The sequence below is a fragment of the Pocillopora damicornis genome, chromosome 13 (assembly GCF_964200805.1).
Source record: "Pocillopora damicornis chromosome 13, jaPocDami1.2, whole genome shotgun sequence".
NCBI classification, from domain to species: Eukaryota; Metazoa; Cnidaria; class Anthozoa; order Scleractinia; family Pocilloporidae; genus Pocillopora; species Pocillopora damicornis.
The window spans coordinates 8,106,298-8,131,237 of NC_142682.1; the positions used below are offsets into that span (position 1 = coordinate 8,106,298).

A 24,940-nucleotide genomic window follows, 5' to 3' on the forward strand; every position below is an offset into this window, starting at 1 on the left:
AAAAGACACGCACCAATCGATACTACAAGGATAACCGAAGACTTGCAGAGAAAAAAATAGGTAACGGAACTGACATACCCCAACTTCATCCGAGTCTTCATCTTTACCAAGCTCAGTCAGGGCTGCAGATAGAACCTTCCACGCTGATGTCTTTCCACCAATGGGATCGCCCACGATCATAAAGCCGTGGCGTACCAACATCATCTCGTACACCTTTCAAAGGAAATGTGGACTCCAATAATCGTATTGAGCAAAATAACATGAATATTCCCAAAAAGAGGCTTTCAAGCCAGTCTCTGGGTAAGAATGATAAGGGGCCAACTTAAAAATTTTACGATTCCTCAGCCTCTGGGCTCCAGTAAACTATGTTCTAAAAAATTTCCTGTTGATTTTAAGTAGTCTTCTTATTATTGTAATACCTATTTTTGCGAGCATTAAAAGATTTGTTGTAGTTGTTGTTGTTGTTGTTAATAACATTTCCTTAAAGACGGCTGAAACATTTGAACAACAAGAATCAACCATCTTGGAGCTCTCTGTCTTTCTTCTTCAAACTCTTAAGCCTAAATTAAAGCAGAAAATCATTCACTAATTTCAAGGTCAATTTCAACCACAACGCAAACAAAGAAAACTCTGGATTCGTCGATGCGTTGGTAGGGATTCGAAGAAAATCTCCTTTTTATCCCTTAAATTGTGAACATACCTGCACAACTTTTTCAACAAACCATGGTACCGCTTGCAGTCCCATCTTCACGCTGTTCCGTCTGAGTGCCTCTTCCAGGACACCGTGGTCAGGAGATGGCAGAGTGATGCCTGGGAACAAGTCTGACACAATGCCTTCAAACAAAGGCAAGTCTTGCGATAAAAACTGCAAAAAGCGTGCAATTAAAGACGAGAAGAGAGATATTTTCATTATAACCATTCTCAGTTAGGACGAACATAAAGTAACAGGCGTGAGGCAGTAGCCAAATCTTACCGTCATTTTTTCTTTGAGAACTTTGATTCTTCGTTCCCTAAGGACACTTTTAGCTCCATTTCAAAGCTCTCGAATCACCGAAAGTTTATTTCAAAACTACTCACAATTTCGTTTACATATTTTAACAAACCTTTGGCAAGTTGACGTCCATAATGGACCTCAACAACAAAATATCCTCGTCTTGTTCAGAATACTTCAGTTTTAAATTTCCTGCCGCAGTGAGAACCGACTTGACCGCCCGCATACCATAATCATAATGATGCTGGGACGAAAGCTGTCAGAGAAAAATATTCAATTATACGAAAAGTCGAAAACCTGAAAAATTATGACATCCTTTTCTCTCTTCAACTAACCCTTGAAACCCCAAGAGTGACCAGCATCTAATTTCCCCCGATTTCTAGTCACGGCCGAGCCATTACGTTGTGTTTTTAGGCAAGATATTTAACGCTCACATGACCTCTCTCCACCCAGGAAAAGGCCAACTGCGATGAAAACGTGAAATGCTGAGGAGGTATTTTCCAGCAGTTAAGCCACTGGTTATTCTAAAATCATGTTGTTTGTCTGAATGAAGACTTGAGAAAAACAGCTCGATCACGTAATTCCATTTCACTGACAAACAGAGACGAAGTAAGACAAGCGACAAGTAGTTAATGTTGGCTTCAAAGAAACATTTGTTGCGCTTACTAACATAGCCTAATCATAAGAGTTAGTGTTACCTGCTCAGAACAGAGCCTGTACACAGCCACAATCTTTGCCGACAGACTCCGCGCATTAACAAAACCCATAGAATATAAACTGATCTCACTGATTAGGGCATAATCAGGAACCATCATGGCGACTGTACGGAAAAGAACCTGCAATAACAATCACCAGTGATATTAGTTTCTAATTTTTGATGAAATAAAATGTGCCCTACTCATAACATGGGGTTTCGTAGTTGGTGGAGACCAACCAGTATCTGGGAGGCCTGGGTTCGAATCCCGTCACAGCCTATATCAAGTGACAGTTAACCCTCTGACCCCTCTGGGTGACTAGCACCTGATTTCTCCTTAAAATATCACCCCTGTATCACGCATGTCACAGGAATAAAGGAAATGACCACTGACAAAAGAAGCTCTTGATTGTTAAACAAATTCTCCTTGTCAGCACCTCAGGAAATGTATAGATAACAGTGTAGAGAATATTGATGTTAAGGTAAAAAGGATTGATAGGCGCCGTTTTAACTACTGCAAACTACCAAAAGTCTACAGTTTCAATAGAAACAATAACAACACAGCGGTTGCATCCAACTTTCTTTAATTCTAATAACACTGAAACTTATCGAAGTATCTCCCCATTTACCTTCAGATTATCAGGGAGCTCTGCACGGCCAGCGTAACCAGGATTCATGGTTATGAATATGGTACATGACGGATCCAGAGAAATTTCTGTTCCCTCAAACACAAACTTGTCGACTTGTTCCATAACGGCCCTTTGTATTGTCAAGATCTGTTGCGCTACAACAGACAATACCTGCACAAAATCATCAAGAGCAGGTCACATTTTTTCAGTCTATTTCTTGACTGTACTGACATTTGCGTGAGTTCCAGTAGAACTGTCTAAATTCTAAACAAAACCGACGGAAATCTTAGGTGATCAAATCACCTATCTGGCTTTAATGAGGTTATTTTAAGGGTTTGCAGATATCGAACACAGCTTGATCATAACTTTACGACTGACTCACTTCCAGTTCAATCCTGTTAAATTCGTCGAAACAGGCCCAGGCCCCTGCCTGGGCGAGACCTTTGAAGAACTTTCCCATGGCTTTGTAGTCCAGTCCATCTGAGCAGTTGAAAACAACACACTAGAAGTAAATCAAAAGAACAAAATGAATGAGTAACTTTATAAATGTTGAATTACAAACCTAGAAAAATAGTAACCAAACAGTAAATTCTACAAACCGTAGAAAGATTTAAATCTGCAACTTTATCAATACCTGCTTTGCAACAGCTTTCGCCAAATCTTTACAAGTCTCCGTCTTCCCTGTACCAGCAGGTCCCTCAGGGGCCCCTCCTAGGTTCAACAAGAGAGCACCCATCAAAGTCCTACAAATTTGAAGGAAAAATCTTAATTCAGTTACTGTAATTGGAATCAGCTGATCCAAACTAGTGAGACTAGTCTACGCCTTAGATTTAAACCCAATTACACGTACCTATAACATCTGTCTGTTAAAGGAGTGATGACTAGTCTTCCGCTGTTGCCAAGGTACTCATAACCATATTTGACCGCTGTGGTAATCATCCTTACAATGACAGCCTTTGTTTCCCAGTAGTAACGTAACTGACTAATCCAATGAAAGTCGTTAGGGTTTGTTACGCCTTCCTTCTTTAGCTTAGCTACCACGTCACGTGCTGACGAGAAGAAGCGACAAGTAAAACATAATCGACAAAAGTAGTGATGGGTCGTTAAGCCAAAACTGCATCAGTCACATTGGCTTATCAGGACTAAAGGAAGGTATCACAAGAAACAATGAGAGGCAAAGAAAATATATGAAATCGGCGACAAACTACAGTAGAAAAAGGGCAAGACACCATGTCACGGTTACCCTAGTTTTTCATCTGATTGAATGAAGAAGGTGGTGCAAGTTTTCTGGGCAAAATTACGAGGCGAAGTTACTAACGTTTGCTTTTATTAGTCACTTTCTTGTTGTCGATCGAGCAAATCCTGTAAAGTACCATTCAAAACCTTTGGTAGATTTCCAGCCTCGATTTGAGCGTTTGATTCATGAAACTACCTCATGATCTTTGGCTGAATAGTTTGGTGAAGTAAATTTAATCAACAAAGAGTATTTTCTTCTTCTTTTATACCACCTTCCACATAAAAAAGAAATTGATGAAACAGCCAATCAACCTACACATCTGCATCTTTCATTTTTCACTTCCAGGATTTGGAGCGTGTGGATACAATTTACAGTCCTTGTTTAAAAATATAACTAACCATGCACGTCAATCACAATGAGAGCCCCTAAAGTGATCCGGGACATGGTGGACAACTTTCCTCGAACAAGTCCGACGATGTCTTCAATCTGTTGAGTGCTTTGTTTATAATAATCTTCTAGGCCATCTTTCTGTATCATCGCCTGTAAAATCAAAATAACACAGCTAAAGCATTACCTACAAGTATTTTCCCTTCTCGTCAGAGAAGGTTTGGGACCACTCATTAGGGACCACTTATTATCTGTCGATCTTGATAAAATTCTGAGTTCAACAGTCACGGCAGGAAACACGGTTCCGTTGGTGCACTTGTGATTCTCACTGCATCGACAAATCATTCAGCAATAAATTATACTTTAAGTTTAAAAGCATTCTTTATGATTGGAAAGTTTCTCCCTTCTAGCTGGTATATGTTTCCTTGTGCATCAATTACGAGAATTATCTGTTCCATCTAGATAACACCGTCTGCCCTTATATTTGTCGATTTTCATTACTTGTTCGCTGAATAACAAACTGAAATTGTGAGAATTAACGTGTAAGTCACTTCGGTAAATTAGGGAGTTTAGAGAGTCAGTAAAACAGGATGACGCCAAATAAACGCTTAGGCTGCTTTTCCCATTAATCTTTTTCTTTTTCTTATTTCCCTCTTTCTTCTTCTTGTTTAGTCACACAAAGGGGTTCCTTAGTGGTTAACGATACCTCCGCCTTTGATATCTTACCTGAGTGACTTCCTTAGTCCAGTATATGATGCTGGAGGCCAGCACCACTTGCCCTGGCCAAGACAAAACCCACTCTGTCCTAGGGTTCTGTGGATAGGCGGTAACCGCTTCGGACATCACCTCTTGCAGGCTCAGTTTCATCGTTTGTTCGATCTATGCAGACACAACATCAGTGAATGATTTTAGTTCAACACTGCTATCCAAGCATCCTTAGATTGGTTTCTTTATTTAGCTTTTCAAGGATAAGTTACATTGGAACTCAAAATATTTACGCAATCTTAGGTTGACAGAAGATTCCATACCTGTAACAACCATTTTTCGACCAAACCACGGGCATGCGCAGGCACCACCTTCTTAGAGAACCTTACAGTCTCTCCTTCGGCTGATATCATAGCATTAATCTCTTTCCTCTCGTTAAATTCCAACTTTGCAATACCTTCAAAACACTTCTTTAAATGTGGCTGAACACGCAGAGGATCTTTCGTTTCGGATAAAATTTCTAGAAGCTCGTCATTTGAAAGGAAGAAAAATCTGTAACATAATTAGCATAGATTCAATTAGCCTCACTTAGACTCCAGGCAGGCGCGGTCGCCTGGTGTTAAGCGCGCTGAACTCTGAATAACTCAGTTACATTTTTTCAAGATACTTCACTGTCACAGAGTTTCTCTCCCCGCAGGAATACAAGTGGGTACCGGAGAACTGATCTCAGATCACTACTAATCTGCTCAAGGATCACTTATAACCCTAACTGATTCTTGCCTTCAAAGATTGAGATATTGCTGTAAAGAAATAGGCCTCTCAGAATGCAAGACTTAACCTTAATTGTGTTTTATTATTTCCGAAAGACATATACATCCATTGTTAGTGGCTCAAATTTAGTAATTCATTTCAGTAGAAAAGAAACACCTGTCAAACACCTCATATCATTGTTAATTGCAGGAACAACTTAATTTGGAGCATTTGGAGATCAGTTCGCGAAACTAAAAACGAGAAAACAAAAGGTGTAAAAGTACACAATGGTAAAAAACTAATTTATGTAGTAAATCATACCTTGGAAAAAACAAGCGTTTCTTTTCCAAATACTCGTTCAGTCCTTTTTGTATGTCTTCAAGAAGGCTCTACAAAAACAAGTGAGAAAAACAAAGACCAAAATCACATCACACCAATTTCTACATCTCCTAGCCACCAGCACCTAAATTACTATAAGGAATAGGAACGGAAGGACGCCGTTGTTACCTCCGAGAGCTGAAGTTTGTCCAACATTTGGGGCTGTCGCGTTACTACTAAGGCACGAGGATCTTTGACTGATTCAGTCATTATCTTCCTCCTGTGTGATTCAAAACGTCAGTGAGGCTCATCAAATTAGTGAAGAATATACTTGTTGTACAAACTCGAAAACGTGTTGGGGAAAAAAGACAGTGGAGCCGGATGAAAACTAAATTTATTATGTAAGAGCGTTAGTGAAAGCATGGCTGTCTGGTACCTTTCAGAATAGCAACATGTATATGTTTAAAGAGGGAACGATGGAGAAATCTTGGACAGGGAGTTTTCGAATATTTCTCTTGATTTTCAGAGCATTTCAGGAGCAACCACTGAGATAAGTTTATAAATGAAAATATTTACTACATGGCGTGAAGCCTCGAAATCAACCCCTTTAACCTCCAGGAGTGACTAGCATCTAATTTCTCCTTACAATATCACCTCTGAATCAAACATTAAGGTCACGGGAATAAAGGAAATGCTCTTGATTTTTTTTCTTGTTGCCACCTTAGAAAACGCATAAAATATAGTACCTATAAGGAGAAAATGCATACTGATGTTGGGGTATAAAGGGTTAATGCTATTATCCTCTGAAAGGGTGGATGGAAGCAAAAAAGATGTCTAAGAAATACAGCACTCTATGCAGCATGGATCAATATTCCCAGAAATAGTGAAATTTCGTTTTAATTCTTAAGTAACAATATAAAGCTGAAACCTACCAGTACTTGTCAACAGTGCGGAATTTTTCTCCTTCCTCTGGCATCTGAGCTTGAATGTCCTCAGAACAAAATATGGGCTCTAAATACAGCCATGAAGCTTGCACCTGCAAAACAAGTGACAAATAAAAATTCAGGATAAAGATAAGTCATATACATCCAATGCTGACCTACGTCGAATCTGTATTTTATACTCGCTGCCTTGTATCACAATACTTAAATTTTCAAGACCTTGTCATAGACCAGTCATGTACGCCATGTGTGTAGAAGACGACACATGTTCCCCTGAGGAACCTATTTCAATTAAATATTACTTTCACCACTGCCTAAAAGACAGAAAATACAAAACAAACCTTCAGCCATGACTCCACAATATCTTGCATTAGATTCTATAACACAAAAAGGTTTCTCAAGCATGATTGACAACAAACACGACTGCATAAAGCACTGGGGTATCCGAGAAAGCATCTAATTGAGAAAAGATTCTTGACAATACGAGTCTGTTTGTCTAGACACACCTCCCCCCCCCTCCCAAGTTAGAATTCATTTAGATACCAACCCTCTGTCTTTGATAATAGATATCACACACTCACCACAAAAAAGTGTTACCTAAAAAGTTATAGTAAATAATGAAAATCAAAATAGGGAACTTACCAGTTTGGTTTCCCATTCTCTTAATTCTGCTTCAAAAGGAACAACGAAAGGAGATCCCTTCATTGTCAATGTTTTCACAATGTGATCATCAAGTAAAACCTGAAAACAAAAACCAGCAAAATTCCGTTTTTACCAGACACGTCGTCTCAGTAATGTTGCTATCTATTAGAACGATATCTCTCATCTAGTTTCGATATAACGTCCAGATCTCATGTAAAATGACCAATCCGTCCAGTCTGTTTGTGAAGCTGAAATAAAGGTTTTAACCGTACAGTACTTTTAAAATTCAGTCACTTATCATCTTTGTTGACAAGCCCCTTCAATGCTTACACAACAATTGACCACAAACTCTAATCACTGACCTGCAGATCATCCACAGCTGACAAAATACTAATTCCTGTGTCTTTGTATTGAACAAACACAAACTCGATGTCCTTCCAATCTTCTTTCATTCTGCTCAGTGCCTGATAGGGAAAAGAGACAGTTACAATAAAATTAACTGCATGATTTTCGAGTTCGAAAGGTGTTTCGTGTAAATTCATAAACGTTGGGGATGATGGAAAACGTATATCTATGGAACCTAAAAACTGAAACATTTTTTGGTTTTCTTTCAGTCTGGCTAATATGCCAAATGGGGGGAAGCAGTTTATAATCAAGATGGGAATACATCTGAGGATTTCAGGTGTTTTGTTACTTTCATCTCAAGACCCAACTTTTAAGGCTGAATTGTATGAAACAAGGACAGTGGCGTTGATGTGTACCTCTCCTAAACTATTAAGATTACGATGCAAGTTAATTTTTATTTTTGTGTATGTTGAAGTTTAGGGGCAGTGTTTCAGAAGTATGCAAAGCAACCGAATAACAGAAAAATAGATTAACATTATAACGCAAGAGTAGAAATACCCAATGTGAGTAAATAATACTCAACGTTACATTGAGGCATAAAGACTGCATCAAGATTTATCAAAAGTTGTACCGAACTGCCTGTCAGTACCCAACACTAGATGTTACATGAAGGACTAGACGGTTAAGCGTATCCAGACTGCACTAACTGATCCTACATGTGGAGTGTACACACCTTCTCCAAAGAGAATTCTTTGGCTGCTTTTCCACTGATCTCAGTAAGTTCTTCAACAAATTTATCCAGACCGAGTACTAACATCTCGTTCAGAGTAGTGTCTTCTTTCGGAGAAATATTAAAGCCAATCTATTTTGAAAAGCATAAATGTAAATAAAAGTTACTCCCACGGTTATAAAGCACAAACAGAAGGTATACGGAATCCGCGGGATAATATTACCATGTGATACAAAATTCGTTAAAATAAGAGGAGCGTTTTGCGTTGTCTCCGCAGAGGTGAGTTAACCTTGATTGTCGGTAAAGCCGTACAAGAATCAGTAAAAATTAAAACCAACGCAGTAAAAATGTTTCCAAAATAAGTAGCAATACTATCGAACATTTCGTCACACGTACGAAAAAATTCTTTGAAGGATGTTGCATAAAGTTTACCTTTTATTTTCGTCAAGCTTCACTCTTGCAAAGCATTTCGTTGCTTTGAATAGATAAAGTGGGCAGACTAATATTTGCGCACCTGAGGTGTACAATTGAGACTTTTTTATCCAACGTACCTTAACACTCATGGCTTCCCAGTGTCTATCCTTAATGCCAGGAGTACACAAAGCGTTGATCAAAGGCATGTTAACTTTAAAGTTCTCTAGTCGCGCTTTTACTGTAGAAGCCACTCTGAGTGGACCACGAAACTCTGGGTGCGCGAACTCTTTCGTCAGCTTGTAACTTGTTCTCCAAAGCTCAGAGACCTGAGAAAAATTAAACAATATAACGTTGGATTTAGTAGAGTGCATGTTCCAAATCTGGCAATGACAGTGATGTCAAGTGATTAAAAATGTTCCGAATATTGCGTGATTCAACTGACATCCGCTTATCAAATGTGATACATTTGCTCGACTATTGGCGGTAGAGATGACAAGTTTGCAAAACTTGGAAAATCTACAAAATCAGAAGATAAAAAATCAATTTCCAACTTTTTAAACGATCAACTGTAAAATGCAACACCTGTTCTTCAATTTCCTCTGCATTCAGTGTCAAAATAGGCCCAGCCAGCCACATTTCTTGCTTGTCCTGGAATGTCACCAGTGCGCGCCATAACTTGTCAAATGGCTCCTTAGCGTCAATTATCTCTTGGATCTGAGGAAATCCACTGTACACCTCACAACCGAGTAAATCCTCCTCCTTGTTGATTTTCTTTCTCTGAAACATTAACAAATACAAATACACATTCAAGCCTTTAGCTGACTGTTAGTTCATACTAACCCCCTCCTCCCCCCCGGCTCCGTTATCATTAAAAAATGCAAACATTGATTTCCCATTTAGGTTATTAATGAGATTATTCATAGATATATTTCTACGAGAATGAATCTTGCAGATAAACAGACTGATTCTCTCGACTATGACAAAATACGTACACATTTTTAGAAGCTTCGTTTTGTTGGCCAGCGCAGCTAAAGTTACTGATGCTCTGCAAAACCTTTCATAATTTAAGATTCTGCCACCTAAACTTTTCAAATAAAGATAAAAGAGGCCATGTATAATAAATGGGAGACTCCGACTTTAAACCAACAGTTAAATCACTCATCTCTTTATTGTTATCTTAGATAAAAATCGCTCGACATAAAAGAATTTTCCTTTGAGCCTCCTTCGTATCCCGTTATAATCGAGGATTGCATTGGATTTGCTTTACTTCGCTCCGTGATTTGTCAACCAATCACACGCAAACTAAGATCTAAAGGCAAATCGGTTACTCGCGCTTTCCGTCGTTTCACGAGGTCAACTAGGTTTCATCAGCTCCTCGACAGATCCTCCTTGGTCTTGGTCAGCCGTTTTGATGATTTTTCAGTCAAATGATAACAAGTTGGGTTAATTACAGCCAAGTATTACCTAATTGTAAGTTTTTGAGATACAGTTAACGAGAAAAATAGGTTTTTTAAAATTCTCCTACAGTAAACCATGCCAAGTTTGAAAGAAAATTCTTGTACTAGGCGATGGCCGTTTCGCAAAAAACTGACGCTGTTTATGCCTTTAAAATTTGTTTTTTACTTTCGTCATGGCACTAACGACTTTTCCAAAATAGCCACTGTAAGAAACTCAGGTAAACTCAGTATACATTAAGATATAAAATACCATCAGTCAAAGATGACGTTGTGAAAGATTACTTAATTATGGTAGTTTTAGCTCTCAAAAAGACTGTTGAACCACCGTGACACGATAACTGGTGTACGCAGTTACCAAGAGCGCACTGAACGCACCCTTGCAATAATGGGTTGACTTTTTAGATTGTTTGAAGCTACCATACCTCGTCAAGAAACTCTTGTACTTTATCTTTAAGTTCGTCCAACTGAACCACGTATGTCTTTGCCTCAGATATCCTGTCTTTAGAGTGGAATTCTTTGACACTTTGAAGAGTCTCGTTCAACTGCAGCTCAAATCTCGCCAGCCAATCAAACAGTTTGTTCATGGCCGTGTCGTGTTCTTTTGTAACACGATTTTCACTGAGGAGTACGTAAAAAAAAAAAACAAAAATCATACACAAAGACAAAATAATACAACGTGTCTCCAAAGAGCAACCTTTCATCAATTCAACATTTAACCCGCAGAAGTGACTGACATGTAACTTCTCCCTGAAATATCCATACATTATCCAACAAAAAGGTAGAGAAAATATTCAAACGTATCAGGTAAAAGTTTTTAACTTGATAAAACATCAAGTTCTTGTGACTAATTTACAATAGAAGGGAGAAATGACAATAAGATCAGAGGAGTCTAAGGGGTTAGGCTTAGAATGCAAGTAAAGAAATTATAGATAATTGAAAGTAGCGCTCAAGTCAATTTCCATTGCGAAATACACCAAAAATCTGGAATTCAAATTCACTGGTTTGCGCCGAACAGCTATGGTAAAATTTAAGTTTAACACTTACCTCATCTTTATAATAGGAAAAATCCGGTCAGGCCACGTAAATGTGGTTTCATTGAGAGCCAAATGATCATCAGCAAGGAACGTGTGATCCATCAAAAACAGAACAAGATCTGCTGCTTCCTCAAGTTCCACCTAATTTGGAAAAATAACAGCAGTGCCATACACTCAGCTTACAATACTAAACTTAAATTCATCTGTACATTCAGTAACACACCCTCTCCCCCCCCCCCCCCAACTAAGGCAGCAACAAGCTTGATCGTTGTGGAGTGTAGGGGGGAGGGAGGTTGGGGGACTATCAGAAACCAGAAAACCGCAGCCGACCCAAGAGGCAATTTCTCACTCCAAACCAGGAAAATCTTGTAGCCAATGGAAATCGTGAGCGAAGTCCGTCTTCCTTTGATACAGTCATAGAACGTGTCTTTCATTGTATCACAAACCTTTGGATCAAAGATTTTGCGCTTTACACCGCCACATTCAGAGCGCTCGAGATTAATCGGTAATTTGGTAATGTTCGGAAGTCCTCGAATTTGTTGGGAGATTCAGAGGATGTGAAGACGAAAATCAAACCCATTTGAGTGATGAAAAGTTGGCAGGTGTAACACAGTGGTGCAAATTCACCAATCCTACCTTCAAATGAACTAAAGGTCCACTCCTCAGGTTGTCAATATACTTCTCCAAATCCACAAGCTCATCAGTGGTCTTTGAGGATGACGTTATACGATTAACGATATAATCATATTGATGACAAATGGACCGATTGAAATCAAAACTCTTCCTGACCAACTTCGACGTCATTAAGCCCACCAGATCATTGGCACGTAACACAAGGAACTATCAATAACAGTAAAAAGAAAGCTAAATTAAGTTGCAAAGAGTGTATAACAGTTAAATATTGTTGGGTACAGCTCCAAACGTCGCGGATGGTTCATTGACAAACAGAAAAAAAAAGAGCTACAGCCGGCTGTAATTAGACTACAACTAAACATGATAACCTCTGAAGCTTATCCCCAAACCTCTAAAATCTCTAATCAACATAATGGATGACAGCTGTTACTCGAAAATAATTTGTTTTGTTTCAGCAGACTTTTTTACTAACCTAACCACCTTATCAGACACTAGTAACTAATCATTGAATGAGGTTGAGCATAATGTAATGATTTATCAAAACCGAGGTCTGAGTTAACACAGACACGAAGTTCGATAATTCATGATACATGTGAAAACCGAATCAATAATTTTTTTTATAACAGTTTGAGAACACTACACCGACAAAGGGGCTCGGTAACTAGGCACATTAAATGCAATATCCGCCGCAGATATTGCATTATCATGTCAACGTTACACGCTGTTGTATATTGATTGAATGCTCCCGACCAATTATTTTTTTCATAGTAAGTCTAAAGTATAACAATCTAATTTATTAAGAAACATCTAACATTTCAGAGAAACAATTACAAACAGATTAGAAAAAAGGGGCTTCGCTTTCAGGAGGGGGGGGGGGCATAAACACCTGCCCATTGCCTTTCGTGACTGCAGCCAAATTTTACATGTCTTACCTCTTTGATCTTGGTACAGTCAAGCACAAATAATTCCATAGGAATAAAAAGGTCCATAGAGGCGGCCATATTTGTAAGGTCGTAAACCTTTTGTAACTCTCTGCCATACTCCAGCAGATGACGATCAGTGGATATGAATCTCATCGTTTTCACATCAGACTCTCTTGTTAGTAAGTAATGTAGAGGTTCATAAACTGATCGGAATCTTAAAAAGGAGAAAAAGGCCACAACATTTACATTCCAGTACATTTGTCGTATCACTGGCTCTAAACCCTCCTCTTTAAAAAAAGCCAAGTTTGTAGACAGTCTGTGTAGTACTACTTCGACTCGGTAAGCGTTCTCGACTAGGAATTGGTCGTAGTTTATCATTTTCTTTTATCGTCATGTGGGGAGTAAAATTGCAACAAAATTAAAGCTCGTAGAACAGGCAATATTAAGGAGAATTCAGTATTATCAAGTGATAGTATCAAATGATAACGTAAAGAGTTCCAAAGCTGACGTTTTGAGCGTTAGCCCTTCGTCAGAGCGAACTGGCAACTGTGCAAAAGCGGTGGCGAGCTCGAGACGAAGAGCTGAGAAAAAAAATACGAGCACGCTTCGCCTTCAAGTTCGCCTTACGCTTGCCCTAGCTCGCCTGAAGGAAGCAAAAGAAGTAAGCCCTGTTCAGCAGACTAATGAATCATCTGCGAGGAATTATTTCAGTTGAAGGACTCTGTGTCGTAAATTTTAAAAAAGTTTTCTTCGACGTGAAAAGTTAATAAACTAAAAATACCACTTTAGTCAAGGATAGAGGAGATTCGGGCGAATTGCAAAGGACGACCTTCAAAACCCCAAGAAGGAACAAGGATGGTCAAAAATGGACAAGATTAATTTCGGGCTGCAATGGAACGTTTTTTAAGAAGCACAAACCGTAAAATAGACTCTGTCACTTCATAAGATGAGTGAAAAAGGCACTGAGAGGTAAAAATGTCTTCCCAATGATTATTACACAAAGTTCCAAAGTTACGACTTACTTGAGCGGCCCAGCGCTGTTTTTCTCCACTACATCAGCCACTTTTGCCTTGGCCACCAGAACTCTTTCTTCATCGAGCTCTACACTGCTGATATAACGCTTTTTTAGCCCTTCGTCTTCGTAGAAAAGCTGGTGCTCAACACGCTCGAGGGTTTGGACACTTTTCACCATGTGCTCGATGACTTCGTGTAAGATTTCGGTCACATCTGAGAAACTTGGCTCATAAGCAACCGTCACCTCCTCTACATCAGGAACCTTCAATTATGAAATAGGAATATCAAAAAACGAATGGGTTCATAAAAATGTTTTTACTGCTCACATTGTTTCCAATAGAGCAGTTTTCAATTAAGTATGGAAGGTAATCAGGGACTCCACTGGATTGTATAAGTCTTGCTTTTTTACTCTATGGTTGGTACATCAGCATCTGATTGCTTGACTCTCTCAAGTAATCAGATGCAAAACTAAACCCCATCCCGAATTGGTCACTCGAGTTTTCTTGCGCTTTGGGCAGTTGGCTTGTTTTTATTCTGAGTTCTCATTGGCTCTTCAGGGTATTCTCCTTTCTTCTGACAGGCCGTACTGAATTCCTTGTTTTTGCTTTAACAATACTCGATCTGAAATTGCTCCAAATAAGATAAACAATAATAGGATTTGAAATACATCTAAAATGACAGCGCGCCGGAAACGAGGTGTCCAATGTGCTAAGTAAAGCGACGCCTTATTTGACCTCATCACCCCATGAAGACATGCAATATAACAATGGAATCGTCGAGATCTACAATTAAACAGAAGCGGCAGAGCGAGTTGAAACATGAAGGATTTGGATTAATTTTAGTGTCTGAGAAACTGCGCACCCGCCCCTTCCCCTAATCTGACAACAGTCAAATGACAGCAAGTTAAGTTAATGTTGGGTTAAGGGAGGGGTAGGTACGCAGTTGCTCCAAGATTGACAATGATCCTAGGGCTCATCGTTCACTCAGAAAACTGCATGACACTACTAATATTTCCAACATTTCTGTTGCCTGTAGTTCGTTAAGACACGCTGATCTCCTTGCAATCGCAACCGTGTCCAATGTGCCCGTAATCGATTTGACACTATGCATTTGTGAGTAGTTGTTCGAAAAAACGACATACGCTACAAATAAACACTTCGCCGGGCGCCATTTTGATGAAACAATAAGTCAAAAGACCACATCAACTAAATATCTTTTCAATCCAATTGAATCTTGTGTTTAAGTTATTTTCTGCATCAAAACCGGTGGATACCCACTCCCAAATTTTCGTAAAGGAGAGGCTGAAGATCTCCCACCCCCCAAACACCACCCAAACACCCCCCCCCCCCCTTTTGCCCCTATCTTCCCATATCCGTTCTGCCTTCTAAGCAAAGGTGACTCTATACTGTGGCACAACAAGATATATGAAAGAGGATTTCAACATAATATACACATGCAAGTAAAGTTTAGTTATGAATACGCCCACAAATATTTCCGAAAAGATTGCTACAAAAATACTGCCTAAAAAATACTACTAACAGAAGTACTATTACGTTAACAGAGAAAATACAGACGTCTTACCACTGTAAGAATGATTGGTTGTGGTAGTATGGGAAGACTTCTTTCAAATGGTTCCGTGAAATCATTTCCAAATTTGTACATCTCTATGAACTGCACCACGTCGTCAATAGAAGAATACACAGCACTGCGAAGATTGTGTGACATAAGGGATGCCACTGATGAGAAGAAATGATCCATCTTCTCCACTCTGGAAATCTAAAATTTTATTAAAAGATAATATGATTACTTAAAAAGCAAACTTTGCTCTCGGTTCTTTTGATAGCTAATAAAATGGCTTTTCAAATGATTAATGTGTGGATTGATATGAAATTTGCAAGGGCAGACCTTGACTGTTCTCCAATTATGAACTTACTTATCATTGTCACTGGACCTAAAGGCTTTGCAAGGGAACAGAAACACCGAACTACACCACAGACTGGTGAAGGAACTTAGCAACAGAATGTTAGATGTGTACAAAGATGGCCTGTTCGTATATGTAATTTGATACATTTACTAAACAATTAAACAAGAACAATAGCGAGACTCAAGACTCAATGTTCAGGTACTTGCCCGCCATCTTGCACGTCAGTAAACTGATTTGACAATTTTTTGAACGGGTATGTCATGCCTCTTCATCAGGTCAATCAAGCTTGCAAGTGAATTGATCTGTCATTGTTGTGATACATTGAGCTATTTACAATTTGTTGAAAGTAATCCTCTGATTGCTTAGTTTTCGGTTCATTTCGCTCTATGATTGGTCCTGAAAACTTGCGCCAGTCTTTCAGCCAATAAGATACAAAACTAGAATAAATCACGACTTTGTCACTCGCGTTTTCCCGCGCTTTGGTCGTGTGATAATTGTGGTTTCCGTTTTATGAAACTCAGTTGAAAAGCGCTCTATACAACAATTCACTACAAATAGTACTTGATGACATGGAGTCAATTTTCACCTCATCCTCTGGCATCCATTCTTCAATGTCATCTCTTCTGTCGCTGATGATCTTAACACAAGATGGTATCCATCCATCCAAAAGTCTCTTTATTCCTTTTTGAGTTGCTTTGTGAGTATTTTTCCTGAGCTCAGTTATTGTCAGGGGGAGAGATTCCTTTAAACTCTGAATGTCAATTAGCCTTAAGTCTGAATAACTGCAATCAAACAATAAAAAAGTTACCAGATAAATGTTTACTGCTCCTACTGCTAACTACTTTTCTAAGCTATGCAATGAAGCTGGTAATCTCCGGTGTAAGCTGTATATTTGTGGTTGCATATCACTGTGGGTTACAACAATGATACCCAGCTAAAAGTATCACTACTTGACCTACACTTGATGACAACCCAAAAAACTGATAACATAACATAGCATATACTTGCCAACTTTTTCCAAGTCAAAGGTTTGACATTTTTGGTAGAGGACCCATTCTGAAATTTTCCAAAATGACTCAGAGTTCTAACACAACCTTCTCCTCAATATCCTTCTTTCTCAAATCAGAGGTTTCAGGAATATCAAGATCATTCAAAAAAGCTTTTGTTTTCCAGGACCGTCTTTTTTTTAATTTGAATAACATGTGTCTGTCTGGAGTATGATAATACAAGTCTTTGGTAAGTCATCTAAAATTAGTGGAGAGGCATAAGAAGGCATGACATCAAAGTTTTTGATTTGCAGGTATAAGAATCAAGAGCAAAGCAAGACAGTGGGCAGGTATATTATACCTCACTGAACTTAATTTCCAAACAGCTCTCTGGTAGTAACAATAACCAAAAATACTTCAAACACTTAATTGGCACAAATCTCTTCAAACAGAAATGGAGAAATTTTGCTGAAAAGCACCATCATTATGATACATTTTGATTCACAAGAATATCTCAAAAATTAACTTGGTAGGTATTTCTTTGATGAAAATATTTTACCATAAACTAAATAAGCAGAGTTGTTTCATGAAAGTAAAAGTACTGTGACGTATCCTCTTCATGCCCAACTTAAAAGGGTTCAACTTACTTTGATTCCCAAAGGTACAACAATTCTCTCTGAACAACGTGGGTTACAAATAGATTATTCTCAAGGTATTCCCATGAGGTGATAACTGAAACATGCCAAGGAAAAGTCTCTCTTCCAGCTGGATATATGACCTAAAAGATAGACACAAGAAAAAGTCTACCAAGAACTACATTATAAAAGGCACATCATTATAACTTTGCCAGGAACTGTGATGCATTTTTGTTTTGCTCTTTTTTTTTTGGAGTTGTTGTTGTTGTTGTTTTGTTTTTTTTTTGCATTTGAGCCCACTTGCATGCTCGCATAATTGTTCAGACTGTTTTGTTGTTGTTGTTGTTGTTGTTGTTTTTTTCATTTCTTATTTTTCAATTACCTCTAAAGTGATAACAATAGTAATATTAATAGTTTATGTTCTTGGGCATAAGTATGTTTGGAGCCCTTCTCAGAGTCATCTCAAAACAATTCTTAGTTGGGCCCAAAACATATTTATGCCTGTGGACATAAACTCTTTACTGTTTTTTCATATATGACTGAAAAAGGTTATGACAACATCATGTAAGATTTGTCTTACTGGTTGTGGCATATGAAGTCCTAGTCTTCTTTGTTCTTTTAAATCCAAAAGCACATAGTCCAGAATACTTTGCTTGACACTTCTTGTATATTCTGTCTCCATTTCCTGGAAAAATTTTGTATATAAAGTTACATACAGTGTGGCTTTCTCAGTCAGACAATTATCTTATGAAGCTGAACTACAGCTTCATAACTGAAAAAGAGTCACATATGTCTCTAGTCTCCAAAGTCAGATCAGCACTGACACCCACCTTGACAAAAGGGTTGTGGCACTTACCTGTTTTTACTAATGTTGGACAAGTTACACCCCTCCCTCATACAATTTCCCACCCTCTACTCTGGGTGTCTTTTACTGCCAAGATTTACTTTGCTTTGAAACAACATTCAAAAGGGGGGAGTGGGGGGGGGAGAGGTGGTTAAAGAGGAAAATGTAACATAAAAAAGGGGGAAAATGATCATTCAGGATAGTGGTCTCATCAGTGAAAATTCTTCAGTACTTTTGTCAATTATTTTATATGCATTGTATTGTATATGCAGCACCTGCAAAACACACTACTAACTGTAGATGATAGATGACCTCTTTTTTTCTTTTGCAGTGATTAGCCAAACCCTTCCCCCACCCCCATGGAGACTGGAAGATCAAGAAATTTCACATAAGTTCAGAAAGGAATATATTTGATTATGGAGCATTTTCTACCCTCTGTATGTGCTACCATTTTTCCTAACCATAGTTCAACTTATAACCTGAACATAAAGGATTAAAAAGAGGTAATAAAAGATCTGAAAATTATGTGGAGCAGCATAGAGATCAAAGCCAAACGGTAGAAAAATTTCCCCCAAAAGCACTTCACACTGCATGACCATAAAGATAAATGACAACTTGAGGGTCCCAATGAAAACTGCCTTGGCAAGTTGGGTTCCCCAAAAAACATCATTATTGATATCATTACAACTTGTACTTGTGCATAAGGCTAACAAAATGCAATAATTAAGACAAATACCTTGTCAAGCGCATCAAGTGTTTCTTTAAAATCCTGTTTCAAGGATTTTGGAAGAAAATCATGTGTCTTCTTCTTCCATTCCCTAGATAATGGTGCTACCATGCTGGTATGAATTGCCTTCTCCACAAGACTGTTGTATCTCTCACGCTCTGATTCAAGTGGTGTGACAGAACGTGATAAACCAAAAGTAGGTGTGGTTGATGGAGGGAAACAAATATTTAAAACAGACAGTGTCTCGTCATCGTGCTCTCTAAATGAATACATAGAAGAGACATTTTGTGAAGCTGTTAGGGTGCAGCTTTCTACAAAATCCTGGAGTACTGAGTCTGTATGACCATTTGAGATTTCTGTTTCATTTCTGCTTGGTTCAGTCATCCTGCTTTGCCCTTCCCATGCAAGTTTTGCTGTTCTGAAGTCTGGAGACTCAGACAGGGATTTGTTGTTATAATGCATACCACTACTCTGAGGACTAGGGGAACGGCTGTTTGATTTGACAAACTCTTCTACAGACTGAGGTCTTTTAACCCTTGGAGGCTTCGAGCTTGAGAGAGGACTTGTATCAACATCAATTTGTCTCCCTCCTTCAGGGGTTTCCTGTTCATTCTGGGGTGATAATTTAATGGGTGATCCCATGTGAGGTGGACTTGAGTGCCCCTTGTTCAGCTCTGCCCCCAATGCCCCTTTTCTAACATAGTATCCAGAAGCAGATGATGGTGATTTTCCTCCATGAAGGGGTTGCAGTTTTCCTTCAATCACATTCCTAAGGGAATTATGCTGTTTCCTCAGATTAGTCCTCTTCGAAACTATGATAGAAAGGAATACATGTAATTATTTCAGTAAAATAGGTTGATAAGATAACATAACATAATCTATTGAACCTCAAATACACAGGGAGAGGCTCTCCTAACCCATCAGGCTCATGATATAAGTGTTTGACGAGCCAAAACACTAAGGACTACACATACTAGAAGCTAAGAATCAGTTAGGTGTGCCTCAACTAACCTGAGCCAGATGACTTGCCTTGTCTTTTATAGATCAGCTTTGTTGTCAAAGCTTGGGCAGATGGTGTGTAGTTATTAGCCACTGCATCACTACACAAATTTAGAAGCACAAACAGTAAAAAAAAACTGTTCAATAATTATGAAAAATATTTCATATTGTAATGGGCAAACACTTTTCTCTCACAGTGCCTCTCTCCACCCAGGAGTATAAATGGGTACCATCAAACTGTCAGGGAAGCCTGACAATTTGATGAAATGCTGGAAGATAACCTTGCCATGGACTGGCATCCCATCCAGGAGGGGAGTAGTATTACTCCTAATAGCTTCATGCTGAGGAATTGAAAATGGGATAAGCTCCAGCTGGATGGGCCACTTGGCTTGAGTACAGACTGTTATGACTTTGTTTATGAATACCTAAATGGAAATCTGACTAACATTAGTTATAATCAATTTACAGTACCAGTATACACTCACCTCGTATGTCTATAATGACCTTTTTCTTTGGTAGGTGACGCTTTGGTGTACGCACCATACTCCACAATCTTTGGTCTTTCACTAAAAGCAGGCTGCAGAGAATTATATGACATTACTCACAAATGGCCAGCCCACTACATGTTTAGCTAGCAATAATTTGGGTGTCAATACAAGCTTGTGAGAGTACAATAAGTTGGCTTTATCAGCTGAGTTAATAGCATAAATTTGCCACTGCAAATAGTTCCTAGAGCTAACATTTCAAGTATCTGCCCTTTGTCAGAGCAATTGTGACAAAATACACCTAATGCATGGTCCTGAGGGAAAACAAAAAGAGCCAGTTTCCCAAGGGACCATACATTAAGTGCTTTGTTATATATAATTAGCCTTTCCCTTAAAGGTGCACAGGCAACAACTGCACAATTATATCCCCATCAGGACACATTTGAATTTGATCAGGGGCAAGTGACCAAGAATCAACCAATCGCAGTGCTCATTTTGTTGAGTGAAAGTCTAGGTATATATTAACAACATGCTATGTAGGATGTTTTTAGAAGATTGTGTTGAGCCCAAAACCAACAGATACATTGAAGTCTGTTTAAGAAATAAATTATCATAAATAATATTTACATAGAGATGACAGGTACCCAACCCTTGACCAAGAGCCTCACTGATGGAGTATTATCACCTCATTGTTCAGGGGATATCTATATCCACCACTCATTATAGCCTTCAAGGATTTAAGCTTTTATCATACTTAAATAAAAACAAATGAAAAGTAAAAATGAAATGAAGAAAAAAAATTTACACTAATTAACCTTATAAAATACACTAATTATGGTACATGAAGGTACATGGTAGTTAAATAATATTATTAAGTTTCATGAAACTACTTTTGAAACAGGCTTATGAGCACAAGAAAAAAGAATCACCCGCAGATATCAACTGTGTGCTGTGTGCATGAAAATGCTAAAGGTATTAATAAAGCTTGTTTACCTGAGGTGCACTCAAAGGAGGAAGGTGACCAAAGATGTCGCGATGTTTAATGTTGAAAAGAGTATCTGAGAGGTCTTTTGACTGAAACAAAAATCATAAATTAATGAAGTGCATACATAAACATAAGATACATCATTTGCTTTCCAGACTTTCAGCTCACTCAAAATACTATACTGTTACAACACAGTTGTTAAATTGTAGCGCAAATATGTTTTATAAGCCGATACTGCATACTGATGCATATACACTTAGAAATGAAGTTTAAACACTCAATAAGCTACAAACTTAAAGAAATATGATGTGCAAGCTGCAATTATCCGAACTATTCATTTAACCCTTTAACTCCCAGATCCAATTGTTAATTCTCCCTTTTATGTAACACAAGCTTCTTTGTAAACTATTAATGAGAATTTGGTGTTGGAACAAGATAACGACTACTACCTGAACGTGATAAGTTGGAGTATTCTCATCACCAGTTTTCCGAAGAATGTTTGAATATTATAGGGAAGAACTACAGGTTAGTCACTTCTGGGATTTAAAGGGTTAAGATAAGAAACACATATTTCATATTAACTAATAGTATCAAATATTTAACATTTATACATCATGTGTGAACAACAGAGACAAAGTAAGATTAATCTGACAAATAAGTATCTTCCGTGACCTAACAGTAACAAAATAATCTAATACTCTATCAAGCTGCAAAGTATTTGTGTTTTATTTCCAATCAACACTTCACATTTACATGCACATATATTGTGGTTTAGTTATGCTTTTTGAGTCCATGTATATTTTTGTTGTTGTTGTTATAATATTAACCCTTTCACTCCCAAGATCTAATTAGTAATTCTTCTACTATCTGCCATACAATTCTTATAATGTTGGTTCAGAGAATTTGGTATTGAATCAACAAATAATCCCATGATTGACATTCTTCTCTATTCTCATCACTTGCCTGCTTGATATTGTATTGATATTGTAAGGAGAAATTCTGTCTTGGTCACTTGTGGGAGTAAAAGGGTTAATAAATGTTGGGGTGCAAAGGGTTAGACTTGAAAAGCTAGTGGCAAGCACACCACTTAGTTACTGACAGCCAAAGCTGAACCAAAAAGCTAGTCTGTACAAGACACCCTGGAAGATAACAATATTTTCCACTTTCAATCATTTATTTATCAAACAGCCATAAAATTTTGTTCACAAATTTTTCTTTTTTGGAATTACTCTCTAAGAGCTCAGAGTAGCCAATTTTCAAGAGCATAAACTCAATTGCGTCAGCAGAATATTTCACATGAGAAGACTGTTATTAACAAGAAATAAATAACAAGTTGCACGTTGGCCTCTCGGCCAAAGGAAAGGATGAGAAAAAGAATTAGCCCCAGTTGTTCAAGGGATGGATAACTGTATGTACTGGAAAAATTTCAATCCTGTGGAAAGCAAAGTGTTTTTTGTGAAACACATTCGCCCAATAGCAATTGAACGGTTGGATACCATTATGTGCCCTTTCAACTCCTTTTAACTACTAGGCCCTGAATGACAAATTATGATTGGTTCAGCCAGACAAAAACAATTATGTCCCGATCTTTCCTAATCCCTATTTAAGCCCTGACTCAGCCTCTTAAAAAAAACACAATAACAACAACAAAGGAAACGAATAAATGCAAATACATAATAAATCCAAAAATTACCCAGCATGTTTTTATTGACAGGAGTTTTCAGGTAATAATATTGTAACGTGCATATTTACAGAGATAAAAATAAAAACACTTAGTAAGACGCTGAGTCATGATCGATGATGTACCCACCATGTGTTTTCATCATTCAACATCGTACTCATTTTTACAAATCGCTGACAATGTACTTCATCATCAGACGCTAATTCCTAACACTTCTTACGTTACAATGAAATGTAATCATCGTGGTCGAACAGGCTGAAAATTATAGTTAATGTAGTAGTTTTAATTGAATGTTTATATTTTGTGGCTGCCAAATGAACCACTACTGGTTCTCACTGGCCAATCACTTTCTAACCTTCCTTCTGTACAAATTTTGTGATCGAACAAACCGGTATCCCTTTTCTCTTTGGAGAAAAAATCGTATCCAAAGAAAAGCGCTTACAGTTTAGTTACAAGACAGATCCTCTATCTCATTTTGATTGTTTTTATTAACAATTCGATCTCTTGGGTGTATTGTTGAAGTGCGACTCCGTTAGTTGTAATGAGCTTCCGTTTCCATGCATCAAAGAGATACTCAAAGTTATGCGGTAGCATAACTATTACAAAAATGAATAATACCAAAATATGTTCCACAATAACACAGTAAATGTGAAATCAAATTCGATTCTTACCTCGCTACGTTCGCGAGATGCCGCCATTTTTCGTTTGGTAAAGGTGTCAGTTTAATCGAATTCTCGTCCGTCTCGACGGTACAACATGTTTTCGATATGAAACTTGCATTTCCTTTGCCTTTCGTTCCATATTCTAAGTTAATGCGACAACTGATCAACTCGCAGCCATTCTCAGCTATGTTTGCCCAAAAACTTACAAGGATCTAAGGCATATACCCGTCGCCAAGGAGAAATTAAATTGAGCTATGCATAATTAATGATTGGCATTTCAAGTCAGATGTGTTTGATTACCGTATGGAGCCTTTTCATCGCATACTTTTTGTCGTCGCGAAATGTCTTTAATCCTTTTAAATTAGACCCCGATTTTAAATTGAAATGAGAACAAAAGGCAAAACGATAGATTAGTCCAGAATTGATCCCTTTAATTAGAACAACTGTCCCGAATGTCACGTTTTGTCAAGTTAATTTCTCGTTTTGTTCCACGTCCTTTGTCCATTTTGAATTGAGACGAGAGGACCCAATTTGTTCTCTTGTCTAAACTATAATAACTCCTCTCATGCGTAAATCTTCTCACTTTCGATATTGCTCGGGAAACATATACTTGTCATACTTGACAAGATAATCGGGAGGACTTGCATATTTACTTAAGAAATATGGAGAAAGTCACGAAAGCACGTTACATTCGGAAAAGTCAAAATCCAAGTTTCCATTCTCTCTTTTGTTTGTCGCTAAAACAAAATATACTAACTCTCCGGAAGTCCACTAGCGATAGCCTTGAAGTTCAAAATTTATCTTTCTTCAGACCTTAAGAAAGAGAGAATCACACTGGTTTGTGCAAGTTGGAAGTGCTACAATTGCGTAAAATTATATAATGAAGTCAGAGCCTTTTTTCCATTTCTTTGGTGAAAATATCTCTAACGAAATGCTGAAAAATGGATGATTCACATATTTCTTATTCAAAAATTAAAGTAACAGTTAATTATGGACGTTACACCTCCTCTTTCATGTAAACCTGCATACCCCTTATCGGCCTTCATTGCAGTCAAAATATTAAAGGAACTTTGCCAGATTGAATTTTTGTCCTCTATACATTTCTTCCCGTCTCTGTCTCTCCCTTAATACTTAGTAAAATCAAACATGCTCATGTATGCTACCTTTT

The 24,940-nt window shown here is 38.0% G+C and overlaps 1 protein-coding gene across 1 annotated transcript in view; it reads right to left on the reverse strand.

The window, feature by feature from the left end:
• The window catches only part of LOC113684977 (dynein axonemal heavy chain 3), a 69,924-nt gene extending 45,894 nt beyond the window's left edge, over positions 1-24,030 (reverse strand). Inside the window, exons 1-34 of the mRNA XM_089192331.1 lie at positions 23,782-24,030; positions 21,438-21,518; positions 20,445-20,536; positions 19,972-20,060; positions 18,970-19,772; positions 17,970-18,074; positions 17,402-17,532; positions 16,355-16,550; positions 15,426-15,620; positions 13,853-14,106; positions 12,840-13,044; positions 11,911-12,114; positions 11,285-11,415; positions 10,663-10,858; positions 9,366-9,560; positions 8,921-9,109; positions 8,373-8,501; positions 7,657-7,758; positions 7,295-7,393; positions 6,994-7,029; positions 6,644-6,747; positions 5,901-5,991; positions 5,715-5,782; positions 4,967-5,195; positions 4,665-4,817; positions 3,950-4,091; positions 3,165-3,363; positions 2,949-3,057; positions 2,697-2,816; positions 2,315-2,485; positions 1,690-1,827; positions 1,104-1,247; positions 701-865; positions 79-213 (exon numbers count right to left, since the gene is read on the reverse strand). Coding sequence (XP_089048457.1) covers positions 79-213; positions 701-865; positions 1,104-1,247; positions 1,690-1,827; positions 2,315-2,485; positions 2,697-2,816; positions 2,949-3,057; positions 3,165-3,363; positions 3,950-4,091; positions 4,665-4,817; positions 4,967-5,195; positions 5,715-5,782; positions 5,901-5,991; positions 6,644-6,747; positions 6,994-7,029; positions 7,295-7,393; positions 7,657-7,758; positions 8,373-8,501; positions 8,921-9,109; positions 9,366-9,560; positions 10,663-10,858; positions 11,285-11,415; positions 11,911-12,114; positions 12,840-13,044; positions 13,853-14,106; positions 15,426-15,620; positions 16,355-16,550; positions 17,402-17,532; positions 17,970-18,074; positions 18,970-19,772; positions 19,972-20,060; positions 20,445-20,536; positions 21,438-21,518; positions 23,782-23,808 — 5,427 coding nt within the window. The 5' untranslated portion in view covers positions 23,809-24,030. The remainder of the gene's footprint in view (positions 1-78; positions 214-700; positions 866-1,103; positions 1,248-1,689; positions 1,828-2,314; positions 2,486-2,696; positions 2,817-2,948; positions 3,058-3,164; positions 3,364-3,949; positions 4,092-4,664; positions 4,818-4,966; positions 5,196-5,714; positions 5,783-5,900; positions 5,992-6,643; positions 6,748-6,993; positions 7,030-7,294; positions 7,394-7,656; positions 7,759-8,372; positions 8,502-8,920; positions 9,110-9,365; positions 9,561-10,662; positions 10,859-11,284; positions 11,416-11,910; positions 12,115-12,839; positions 13,045-13,852; positions 14,107-15,425; positions 15,621-16,354; positions 16,551-17,401; positions 17,533-17,969; positions 18,075-18,969; positions 19,773-19,971; positions 20,061-20,444; positions 20,537-21,437; positions 21,519-23,781) is intronic.
• Positions 24,031-24,940: the final 910 nt, after the last annotated feature.